The 13,210-nt window shown below is 32.7% G+C and overlaps 1 protein-coding gene across 1 annotated transcript in view; it reads left to right on the top strand.

The window, feature by feature from the left end:
• The window catches only part of SCLT1 (sodium channel and clathrin linker 1), a 226,989-nt gene that overhangs the window by 110,738 nt on the left and 103,041 nt on the right, over positions 1 to 13,210 (top strand). The window contains exons 10-12 of the mRNA XM_063108441.1: positions 3,464 to 3,554; positions 7,501 to 7,592; positions 13,032 to 13,209. Coding sequence (XP_062964511.1) covers positions 3,464 to 3,554; positions 7,501 to 7,592; positions 13,032 to 13,209 — 361 coding nt within the window. The remainder of the gene's footprint in view (positions 1 to 3,463; positions 3,555 to 7,500; positions 7,593 to 13,031; position 13,210) is intronic.

Below are 13,210 nucleotides of genomic sequence, written 5' to 3'. Positions count from 1 at the left end.
AGAAGTGATTTTAAAAGTTTAGAACTTTGTCTACACGTACAGGGCTGGCCAGTTAGCTCCGCTGGTTAGAGTGTGGTGTTATAACACAAAGAGCAAGGTTTCGGATCCCCATACTGACCAGCTGCCAAAAAAAAAAAAAAAAAAAAAACTTTGCCTAGAATTATGCTTGGGGATTTCCTAAAGTTTCTAGACATAAATGATTGGCTTCATTTTACTGGATAGTTACAGAAATACTTATTAAATTATATAATGTATGCAATTTTATTTTAAGAGGAAGAAATTATGAATACGTATCAAATCAGTAAACACTAGGTATTTTTTCTCTCAGAGTCTTAGCATTTTTCATTGTGTGAAGCAAATATAAACATTTCTAGGAACCGTGTGGTATGAGAATGCAGGAAGAAAAAGATAAAAAGTTATCTTAAAATAGAATCATTCTGTTTGACGTCTCAAAAAAATATTGATAATTAAAGCATTTTAATTTCTGTCCAAGTCGATGGTATTATTTAAATATAATATTATATCCTATCCTTTATGTTATACTTGATTATACTTTGCTTAGCAGAGCAAAGTTTTGTTTTTCAGAAATTTGATTTAAATGTCTTTAATATAATAAGTTATGAAAAATTACATTAACAAAAAATCCTAGAAAGTTAAAATTCAGTAACAAGGAACTATACCTGAAAATGAAAGAATGTCCTTTTTCAAATATTTATTTGGAGCAAAAATAAAATATTTGTGTAGTTATGACATGATGATTATTAATGTTTAAATAGTTATTTTATCAAATTTGTCTCTCTAAAATGAAAACTGTTTTTCACTTTCATAAAATAAAATATACAACAGACATATATCTAAAAACGTTTGCATGTAAATACAGTTATTAAAGTTCCTTCATAAAATAAAATTATGATTTTTTTGTTGTTGTTCCTTCAAAGATTTCACAAGTTTGAATATTTGAAAGGACTCACAAAACTCCACAGAGCATACTCACATAATAAGGCTTTTATTTAAAGGCAGAGGATATTGTGCAGCAAGAAAAGAGCATAGGCAATCACAGGGGGTCTAAATAACATCCAGGCATAAGCGTCCTAGGGTCTTTATTCAAACACAGGCTTATTTGTCTCCAGATTGGACCACCAAGATCTATGAAGTGAATCTTGGCTTCAGGAGAGCTCCAAGCAGAAGTTTCCTTCAGTGTCTTTTTTTTCTCCCCAATAACATCCCCTAGTCTAGCTTTCTAGTTATGCCAGTTCAAAATCATCAGTAAACAAATCAGCTTTGAGGGTTGTCAGGAGAGATTCAGACTTTTAAACAGCACATTCATAAATCTCACTGTTCATATATTGGCTAAGAGTGAAGGCCAGATATTCAGGCATCCCCAGAGCTTTCCAATCCAGCTGTAAATTAATGCTGTACTACACAGTTCCTGACAACTTAATCTAATAAAAGGCAAGATGGTGATGTTAGCTACATTTGTATAAAGTACAGTAAAATTTATAAAGCATTTTAACATGCATTAACTATTTGAACATTACGATAATTCTTTAAGCTGTATGGAAAAATTGTTTTTATCACTATTTTACAGAAGCAGATATTGAGACTCCGAGAGGTCGATTGGCCCAGTTCACTTAGCCAGTTCAGTGTGTGGTATTAGACCCAGGTCTAGAAGACAGGCCTTCTGACTTTTATTCTAGAATTTTTTTCAATATTTCATGCTAAAAGTAGATATAAACAACTACCTGTTAGATATTTTCTAACTACCCTGTGGAACTATATAGGAATGAATAAGTATATATAAAACTACTACTTATTTTCCCCAAACAGTGTAGTATTCGTGTTTTAGGGAATTTAATGTAATAACCTAAATGTTTTCAGAATATTTTGCCTTTTGATGACTTACAAGTTAGGTCCAAGACCAGTGCCTGATTCTTTTTTTCTTTTTACTTATGTACTGGGAGAGTCTGTTTCAAAGTAATATGAAATAATTTATATTTGGAACAATTATTTACAAAATTATTATTTTTGGATTTTCCACACCTGAATATCAAATTGGGTATGTAATATCTAAGTAAAATATCAAGATATAGTTGTACCTCTGATGATTTCCCCCCCCTTTTCCTTTTGCCCTCTTTCATTCATTTATGATGTATTTACTTGTCTGCTACATGCCAGGTACTGTGTTATCTCCTTAGGGTTTAAAAATTAATAAAATGTAATCCTTGCCTTTAATTATCTTACGATATTTACTTTTTTATAAACTCACAATTTCACAAGGGAGAATCTATGTAGTATTGCTTACAACACGGTGGGATCTGTTCATAATGCACAATGTATTATGCATTATAAGGATTGGGATTATACGGTCTTTTGCCTAGGAGAATTTAGTGAAGACTTGAGATGGGGAGACTTGAAATAGGTCAAAATCGAAGAATTTGTTAGAAAAAGCAGAAGACTAATTCACTCAGACATGTGAAACAAGAAACAAGGGTGTAATTAGAAAACAGAGTTGGTAGTCTGTTATAACATAAATTACATGGGGGAGTTGGCAAAAGATGAGACTCTTAAGCTGGATGATGACTAGCTTTATATGCTATGTATAGGAGTGTAGATTTTATGCCAAAAGAAGTGGGGAATCCAGAAATCATTTTTTAAACGGGATTTTATTAGTAGATAACTTTTTTTTTTTTAACAGATTAGACTCATTATAGAGAACAAATTAAAGAGACCAGCCATGAAGAGATGAATATGGAATCTATTGGAATAGTTTGGGGAAGTGATGATGGGGCTAAAGGTTGAATAATAGAAATGGAAATAGAATATGCATTTGAGAGACAATTTCCTTTGGGCAGTCACAAAGATATTGAAACTTATTTGATGGTTAGAATGTTCAAAAAATTTGTCTTCTTTATCCTTTGTAACTACAGATTCTGAAGAAAATAAGTATTATGTTATCATGGAACAAATGTTTTAATTTATTATATTACATGGTTACATAATACATACTTCTGATGTTTAAGGAATGATCACGGTATTAAAGCTTAGGTTCATTTTTACAGAAAAGGCCAATCAGCAATATTTTTCTAACTTTATCAATTCAAGAAATTATAGACATGACAAATATTCTACTTAGTGCACTGGAACTCTTGAGAGACAATTTATCAATATGATAAGGTTCTTTTTCATAAAACATATTGAATTATTTGAGTATAAAATATAATTTATCCAAATAAAGTATTAATGACTCACACTTTGTACCTTTCCCCATTCAGATATACTTTTTTCTCTTTACTCTCTTTCACATGTGTTTTATTAATATTAAAGGAATCTTTCAGAATTTACCCCTTACATCCATTTTTAGGTAAATAAGAGTACTGATTTTATCAAATTTAGATTTCTTTTCTAAATTTTTATTCTTTATGGTCTATGAAAACAATGTTTATTAATTTACTTTCTTTTTTAGGCAAGCCAAGTTAGATCTGAGAGTTGCAGCAACAAAAGTGGAAGAATTAGCTAAAGTGACTGAAGATCTTCAGGGACAAATGCAAATGAAGGTATTTTCCATTTCTAAACAGTGGGATGCCTATAGCTCAGTTTTCTATATATTTTATTATTGATTTATTTTGGGCTAGGTATTAAGGAGGGTTTTTAGAAGTTGAATCAATTGTTTTATTGCCACTTCAATATAAAATATGAAAGTAGGAAGCTAAATTTTAGTATTGGAAACAACTTTATGAAGAATTTTTTGTTTCCATTCACTTTAGCCTAATTCAGTAAAACATCATAATCATACCTAAACACATCATTATTGAAATGCAAATTAATACAAAATCAACTTTTGGTTAATTGGCTATATGTAGATGGAAGAGAGAAGCTTTTAGTACTACATATTATGTTTTTTATTAAAATATTGATTGGTATAATAGATTCTGGTTCTTTTTATATGTGATAGGGAAATATTAGGAGGGTGTCAAGGAAAGGACAGGCTTTAGATTTAGATGGGTTTAATTATTAAAAATTCTAGCCCTGATACTTACTAGCTGTGTAACTTTCTAAGCCATATTTCCTGATCTGTAAAAAGGTGATTATAGATTTCCAATAACAGTAGATTTGTGAAAAAGTTACAAGAACCTTCCCATAGATAACCAATCAGATAACTAATCCACTCTTAAAAATAGGATAAATTTTTTAAAATACTGGAAAGCTCCCCAAAACAGAAAGAGGTAAAGAGGTAATAATTGTTAGTTTTTGGATTTCTGACCTGATGGTTCTCCCCAGTCCAAACAGCTATGGCTTCAGAAAACAGCAGTTTTATACAGCCTTAAGGTACCGAAGAACAAAGTTTAGGGCTGAAAAAGCAATTGCAAATTAAAGAGGAAATACGGGCAGCAAGAAAACCACACAAAAAAAATGGGACCCAAATTCTGAGCATAAATTCTTACCAAATCCATGCCTGACAGCTAAACTATGCATATGAGAGTTGGGAGAGACCTTAGGGGAGTCCAGTAAAGAAGACCTGAGAGAAATTGCTATTTTTTATAATTGACTACATTCCAGAAATGTGTACAAATTAAGCAGCAGAAAACTCAGGCCTTATTGTTTGAAGTGTCAGAGCACAGAGCCCAAAGCTGGAAGAGCAGCTGGGAATCACAGGGGAATCTCTAGGAGCACAGAAACCATAAAGAGTGTGAACCCTACCTCTGCCCAAATCTTGACTGGTCCTGAAATTATGCAGGGGTAGGGGGTTCCCTAGGGACCTAGCTAAAAAAGTAATAGTGGGAAGTAGTAAGAACTAATAACGGATATTAGCCGCTGCATACTGTAGGGGGAACAAATTTCAACAGACTTTAAGTCCAAGCAAGATAATTACCTACTTATACAAAAAAAAAAAAAAAAAAAAAAAACTGTAATCTTCAAAAGAACAAAGCAATCCATGATAATTGCAATGTATTATTTCCATTATCCAGTGTTCAACCAAAAATTACTAGACAAGAGTGTATGACATATACCTGTGGGATAGGGGGTGGAGGGAAGGCAGTCAATAGAAAATGACTCTCAGTGGACCCAGCAGTTGAATTCAGCAGGCAGAAGCTTCAAATCAACTATTATAGATATGTTCAATGAATTGAAGAAAATACTTTTTAAAATTAGCTTAAAATTAGGACAAAATGAAGGAAGAAATAGAGAATTTTAATTGAGGACTAGAAAATAATTTTAAAAATAGAAATTCTAGAGCTTAGAAGTATAGCAAGTGAAATAAAAATTTCATTATATGGACTCAAAGTAGATTAGAAAAAACAGAAGAAATGATCAGTGAACTTGAAGACAGAAAAATAGAAATTTCTCTATTCAAAGAGTAGAGAGTTTAGAAGATTGAATAAAAATGAACAAGACCTCAAGGATCTGTGGGACAATGTGAAGCAATCCAACATAAGTTTAATTGGACTTGCAAAAGGAAGGGGAAGGGGAGCAGAAAAAAAGTACTTAAATAAGTAATGGCTGAAAACTTACTAAATTTGGTGGAAAACATTAACAGTTCCAAGAATCTACTGAACCCCAAAGCAGAATAAACACAGAGTCACCTCTAGACACATCATGACAATACTGATAGCCAAATATAAAGAGAAAACATAAAAGTAGCAACAGAAAAAGGACCTGACCAGGATAACAATGATGAGATTAATGGCTTAGTTTTCATGAAGAGATTGTGAAAGCAGAAAGCATTGGAATAATGTATTTGAAGTGCTGAAGGAAAAAAGAATGCTCAGTAAGAATTCTATATACAATAAATCTATACTTCAAAAATGAAGGCAAATGAAGGCATTTTCAAACAAGCAAAAACTCAGAGAATTTGTCCCCAACAGACCAGCATTTCAAAAACTTCTGAAGGAAGTTCTTTAGGTTGAAAGGAAATGACACCAGATGACAACTCAGATATAGGAAAAAATATAAAACAACTGAAATAGTAAATATGAAATAATATATATACATATTTTTCTATTTCCTGGAGTGTTTCCCCTATGATTTCTTTAGGGAGTTCTATTGTTTCAGGACATATATTTAATTCTTTAATCTATTTTGAGTTGATTTTGATATATGGTGAGAGGTACAAGTCTAGATTCATTCTCCTACATCTGAATAACCAGTTTTCCCAGCACCATTTACTGAAGAGGCAGTCTCTTCCCCAGTGTGTGGTCTTGGAGACTTTGTCAAAGATCAGATGGCTGTAGGTGTGTGGGTTGATTTCTGGATTCTCTATTCTGTTCCATTGGTCTGTGTGTCTGTTTTTATGCCAGTACCATGCTGTTTTGGTTACTATCACTTTGTAGTATAGTTTAAAGTCAGGTAGTGTTATGCCTCCAACTTTATTTTTTTTTTTGCTCAGGATTGCTTTGGCTATTCATGGTCTTTTGTTCTTCAATATGAATGCTAGGAATTTTTTTCCATCTCTGAGAAAAATGCCATTGGAATTTTGATGGGGATTGCATTGAATTTGTATATCACTTTGAGTAGTATGGACATTTTTACAATGTTAATTCTTCCAGTCCAAGAGCATGTTATATCTTTCCATCTTCTTGTGTCCTCTTTAATTTCTCTCAACAGTGGTTTGTAGTTCTCATCATAGAGATTTGTCACATCCTTGGTTAAATTTATTCCTATGTATTTTATTTTTTTGGTGGCTATTGTAAATGGGCTTGCTTTCTTGATTTCTTTTTCTTTTCTCTTAATATCTTTAAAAGGCACAACTGCTTAAATCAAAGCTTGTAACACTATTTGGTGGATTTGTAAAGTATGCAGATATAACAACAGTGTCACTAAGGACTGGTATAGTACATGGAAATACAGTGTTGCAAGGTTCTAATGTTGTCTCTGAATTGATTAAATATTAACTTTAAATTGGGATAAGTTAAAAATACATATTGTCATCTCTACAGCAACCACTAAAAATTAATTCAAAGAGATATAGCTAAAAGCAATAGAGAAATGGCATCATAAAAAATATTTGTTTAACAAAAAAAGGCAGGAAAGGATGAACAAGAAGTTTTTTAGAAAGATGATACAAATAAAATCTATTTATATTTTTCAAAGTATCACTGTGTTAAAGGAGAAATAACGTGATTACCTTGATAGATAATGAGAGGTAGTATTAACATAGTTAAGAGAGTATATTCTAAAGGCAGACTATCTGTATAGAAATCCCTGCCTTGTTTTGTTAGACTTGCACTATACAAATATTTTGAAATATTGGTAGAAATCTATATGCAATAACTGTTTTGATTATTGTTTGTCTAATACAGGACTGATGGTTAAGTTCTCCCCCCCTTTTATTATATACTTTATGTGTTTGTAAAATCATATTGCTTCTTCAAACTTAAATATTAGAATTCTAGCAGTGTAATAACTTTATAGTGTGAACTGTTTTCTTTATGCTCTGTGGTGGCATATTGTATTTTCACATACTTGAAGTATTGAATTTTAACATACCTGTTTGTTTTCTAGGAGGGAGATATGATATCTGCCCAAGGAAGAGAGGAAGCATCAGATAGGCGCTTACAGCAGTTACAATCTAGTATAAAACAATTAGAAACAAGGTAAATTGTTAAATCTGGCTTTGTTTGTGTGCTTCAAAAGATATTCCATAATAGAGTTTTAGTTTATGATATTTACTAGAATATATATTTTATAAGTTCTAAATCAAAACTATGACCATAGGTTTAAAATATGATTTACTAGACATTGTTTATTAAAAAATCATATTCAACAGATTGTTGTACTTTGAACAATCTTTATATTCAAATATCATTTGTTTAGTAAAAGTCTAGACCCTTCACAAGTACATTAATTCATATCATAATTCTGAAAGACAACAGTTGTATCAAATTTAGCCCCCTACTTTTTTGAAAAAGAATAAAAGCATTGAAAATCATGGCTTGTGTATCAGTACTGCAGCACAAAGCATATCTTCATTTTCATTCCTCTTGATGTTATCCTACAGATTTTGGAGGGAACCTGTCTGATCTTTAGAAACCTAAAATCTTTTCTTCTTCTGAAGAGCGGTTAAAGTTTTAAAATCATAGTGTCAGAGGAAATTTGATATTACCTCTACCTGTTCATAATTCTTTACTCCTACAAATCATGCCATTTCAGTAGAAGTAATTGAAACAGAAGGCAAAGAAAGAAGAATGTCATTTCTAAAAACTTCTTTTTAGGAATCGTGAGCCATAAACCTTGCAAGAAGAGTTAGCTCCGAGAGCTCAATGTTATAAACTCTTTTTGCATCTTGGGCTCAATATGTCAGGAAAGCCCTGCAAGCCGAAGCTTGATACTCAACTCTGTCAGTCCCCCAGAAGTCAAGCTGCTAGTGCATTCCTGCTCACCAGTACTTTTCTTTTCTGTGTTCTTGGGAATTCTAATCTCTAGAGGACCTTCAGATCCCTTTCCCAATCACTGTTCTCTGCCCTTGTAGCCATCAACAGTTGGTGCCGTGTTTTTCAACAGGTCTGAGTGAGACAATCCTTAGTTGTTTGAGACTGTGCCAATAATATGGGATGTTTAGCATCCCTGGCACCAAACAGTAACTTCTAGTTGCATGTCCTAGCATTGTAGCCACCAAAACGTCCCCATGTACCTCAGATGCCAGTACCATTATACTTGCAAACCATTGAGTATAGGACACTGGTATGTCAAAATGATCCCCTTGATACTCTTTTTTCTTAATCCCTTTTCTTTGTACAAGCTGAGCAACATGGCTTGAATTAGATTGTGGACCTAATGTTAGGTAGGGAGAATATATGTTTGCTCTTTTCAAAAACTAGGAAGTAATTTTTAACATGATGCTAAAAAGATGTCTTGTTTCATATATCAGTTGAGTATTCCTGGGTTAGTAATATCCACATACTTAAGCTAAAATTTTACTACTTCCTCCCCAAACTTCCACTTTAATTATTGAGTTTCTGTGTCATAGCTCATAAAATGATTTTAAAAGATTGGTGGTATATACCAATATATTTGATAATTCATATTTTTATCATAGTACTCCTTTAAGTGTTTATACTGATTCATGTTAAAATAATGTGAAAATTAGATATTTTGCAAGTGCTTTGGTTATTTTGTTATGAAATGAAGAATTATTTGTTTAATAAAATTTTCATTTGACACAATGGTTATAATGGAGTTGACAGTAAGTACATGCCTGCCCCCACTTCAACCTGCCTTTTTTGTGCTCAAAATTTTACCATCTAAAATTACTAATAACTAAGACGGGCAGAAGAAAAACGGTGTGACCCCTGAAGGAATCAATAATAATCAGCTCTGAGAAGAAAAAAAGAGAAATGAAATAAAGTTATGATAGTTTTTGTTTGGTTGGTTTTGGTAATTTTGTTTTGGGCAGGATAAAGGAGGCATATGCAAAGCATACTTGAAACTCATAATTTTATGCCTGTTGAACAGGAGTAATGGAAAAAGTTTTGTGAGAGAATTGGAATATATCTCAGTGTGACTAGATATGATTTTCCATTCATTATCAGAAAGAAAGTCTTTAAGACTCTGTATTCACAGGTGAAGCATCATTTATTCAACATGGATTGAACAGCTACTGTGTATCAGTGTTTTAGATTCTGAGGCTCTAGGTGTGGCAAGTATCTGGTGACATCTGATCTTTATCTTCATAGATGACAGAAAAGTTTTTAAACTGCATTATACTTACTTAGTTTAAATAATGCAAAGGATATTCTGAAGTATGAATATTGTTAAATGTTTACTATGTTGTGTTACATTATTATCGGCAGGGAAAGTTCACCAATGAGTACTACAATTAAAAATATGGTTTTTAAAAGATAAGTAAAAATTTTAAATGAAGTCTGGTTGATAGGCATCACTTACTTATGTAGTCATCCCCACTGCCTTCTGACCTCCGTCATTCATATGCTTAAATTATTAGGGAAAGAGAATTATTCAACAGTATGATAGGCTCTTGATTTCCTGTCACTATCAACTTGAATTGATATTTGAGATTGCACCCTTATTTACTGAAGAATGCATCCAGATTTACACATCATTCAGTACTTAATCAGCGAATTGCTTTTTTTTTTTCTTTCTTTAGCAAATATTCACTTTCTAGATTAAAGATATTTTAAAAGCTAGGCTACCATAGGGTGTGTGTATGTGTATGTGTTTGAGAGCTTAAAAGGGAGTAATATGAAAGTGATTGAAAACCAGAATTCAATTAAATTTTTCTTTTGGGAGGTGGTGGCTGGCCAGTACAGGGATCCGAACCTGTAACTTTGAGGTTATAAAACTGTGCTCTAGCCAACTGAGTAAATTTTTCTTTTGTTTCCAGTTTTAGTTGGATGGTTTAAGGGATCTTTAGTACCACGAAAGACAAAATGCACCAGACTGTTTGGAGATGATTTTACTCAGTCTCTTTCAGTAAGGAGAATGTTCATTAATTAAGAGTGCTTCAAAGAAAAGGAAGGGGTGTGAGATTTTATACAAACAAATAAGTGAGGCATGCGTGAGTCTCATGGGAGTCATGAAGAAAGATGGAGGTGGATCTTGTTTTGAAATATGCAAGGGCAGAGTTGTTCTTTGCTGTAGCCCTTTTCTAGAACACAAAAGGATGGGTGGGTGGCGTGGAATTTCTTAGCCATCCCTGACTTCCTAGGAGCACAGGGCTCAAGTAAAGTCCAATATTATCAATAAAAAGGAAGAACAAGAGCCAGGTATAGCAGGTGTAATATATGAGTAACATCTACTCTCAGGGTCTGACGCGGATATTTGGATGGATCAACAACTCAGTACAACAGGTTAGACATAGAAGAGAACAGAAGAGTGATTCATAAGGAATGTGCATACTATTGTAATCACATGACGGCAGATTGAATATTGTGGAAAAACTCTCTTAATGTAAACATCTTGGTGATAAGTTACAACAAATATTTTATCATAAGTCCAGCATTTAAATGTAAAGGAGATTCCCAAGAGTACAAACAAAAAAACAAAAACAGAGAGATAAAATCAGAGTGGTAAGCAAGGAAGCCAGGGCTGGGCCTATATAATGTGGCAGGAAACTAACCTTCCTCCAGCCTGCCTAAAGCTGGAAGGAAATACACCCTCACTGAAAGGCTAAAAAGGAAAAAAATCTGCCTCTTAGCAAAGATAGCCAATGAAGAAAACTATGTCTACCGTGTTGCCAAATGGAAAATACAAACCACAATAACCATTATAGTCTTCTCTGAGAATTTGTAACCATAGCCGTGCCCTCATATGAGCCTGGGGTTTGAAATTATACTACTCGTTCATTTGAAAACCTCAAGCCAAAAAAAAACTAAAGTGTCAGCAGGTTGGTAGCAAGTCCTGGTGCATGGAAGAATCAAAAGTAAATCTCCTTTAGGGGTAAATGTTTTTCAACTCAGACCCCTCAGTATTCCCACAGATTTAAGTTCAGGCAGATAAGAGCTTAACCAAAAATAACCAAATGCATGAAAAAGTAAACCACTTGGTTGGCAGGAGGAGTGTTTGAGTATGGGTAGCAAGAGAGAGGGGAGATAGAGAAGTCTTCTGCTTCTACCATTTAAAAACAGAATTGCCTGAAAATAACAAAGAAAGTATGAAATATGAAATATGCCTTATCAGAATATATCAGAATATGTCATAAAGCCAGTATAATCAAACTGATATGAGTTGAGCATAGAATTGACTAATAGATCAGTGAAACGTGATATTCCATAAGTAAATCGTGATATTTGCATATTTTAAGGATGACAATGGGAGTATTTCAATTAATTCATTTCTAATGGTACTCATACAAACTGGTCATCAATCTAGAACTTAAATTAGACTCCTCTCTTATGCCTCATTCAGAAGTAAATTCCAGGTGGATTAAAGATTTAAGGGTAAAAAAAATTAAAGTCATAGCAATCTTTTGAGAAAATCTCGGAGATTACATTAACAATCTGTGGATGAGGGAGACCATCTCTCTAAAAACTGAAATCTCAAATGTTGAGAAAAATTAGTCAAATTTAGCATATTAAATTTTTAGTGCAGTAAAGATTATCTAAGTAGGATCAATAGGCAACAACAATAAAAAATAGTAGATTTGGAAAAAATATTTGCAGCATAAAGGACAGACCGAGGGTTAATATCTGTAATATTTAGAGTTCTTATAAAGGGGCAAGTACAGTAAGTAAAGAACTCATCAGAAAAAAATGGGCAGAGGAAATAAGGAAATTCAAGGAGCAAAATCTGCATGGCTTATAAACATAAGAAAATATGCTTAAACTCTCTAGTAGTCAGGGAAATGTGAATTAACAGTGAAATGAGGTTATATTCATTAGAGTAGGAAAGGAAAGGGCTTTTAGATGTATTTCTTGATGGTATTTCTATAAGATATTATTGAATGAGAAAAGCAAATATGGAAAAGTGTGTATGCTATGATTTTAATTTTTATAACAAAAAATTATGTTTAAAAACCTCCTATAATAGATGTATTTATATTATGTATGTATATTTTTGTGTATGTGTATGTGTATATATTTGTATATGGTTATATGAACTTGGAGAAAAATATTCGAAGATATACATTAGTAAGTTAACTTGGCCAACCTGGGTAGCCAATAAGAAAGGAGAGCCAAGGAAAAAAAAAGAAAAAAAGAAAAAGACCATATAAATATAAAAATATAAAGAACAACTATCCTTTAAGGATTTGCTTTATAACATTGTCATGTAACTATATAAACCAGTGTGATACCATTACAAATATAACATAATTAGTGTCAGAATATCTAGACTCAGTCTCAACCCCACTGCTACTGAAGGCATATGGCCTTAATCAAGTGCTTAACTTCTCTGGTTATGTTTGTTGTTCTTTAAAATGGAGATAATAAAACCTACTTTACAAAACTGTAGAGAGGATCAAATGAGAAAATGCATGTGTAAGTTACTGGCATACCTATCCTGTAATAGATGCTCAGTAAATCTATCACCCTTCTACCCTTTAAAAATATTTAATTTTCACAATGTGATTATTCTAGATTATGTGTGACCATCCAAGAAGCTAACCAATTAAGTGCAGAAAAAACACGTCTGGAAATGCAGACCAGAGAGCTGCAAGTAAAGTGCACTGAATTAGAAAATGAGAAATACGATGCTATTATAAGAGCCAGAAATAGCATGCAACTCTTAGAAGAAGCTAACCTTCAAAAAAGTCAGG

The sequence above is a fragment of the Cynocephalus volans genome, chromosome 9 (genome assembly GCF_027409185.1).
Source record: "Cynocephalus volans isolate mCynVol1 chromosome 9, mCynVol1.pri, whole genome shotgun sequence".
In the NCBI taxonomy this organism is placed as follows: domain Eukaryota; kingdom Metazoa; phylum Chordata; class Mammalia; order Dermoptera; family Cynocephalidae; genus Cynocephalus; species Cynocephalus volans.
This window is presented reverse-complemented; position numbering and strand designations above follow the sequence as displayed.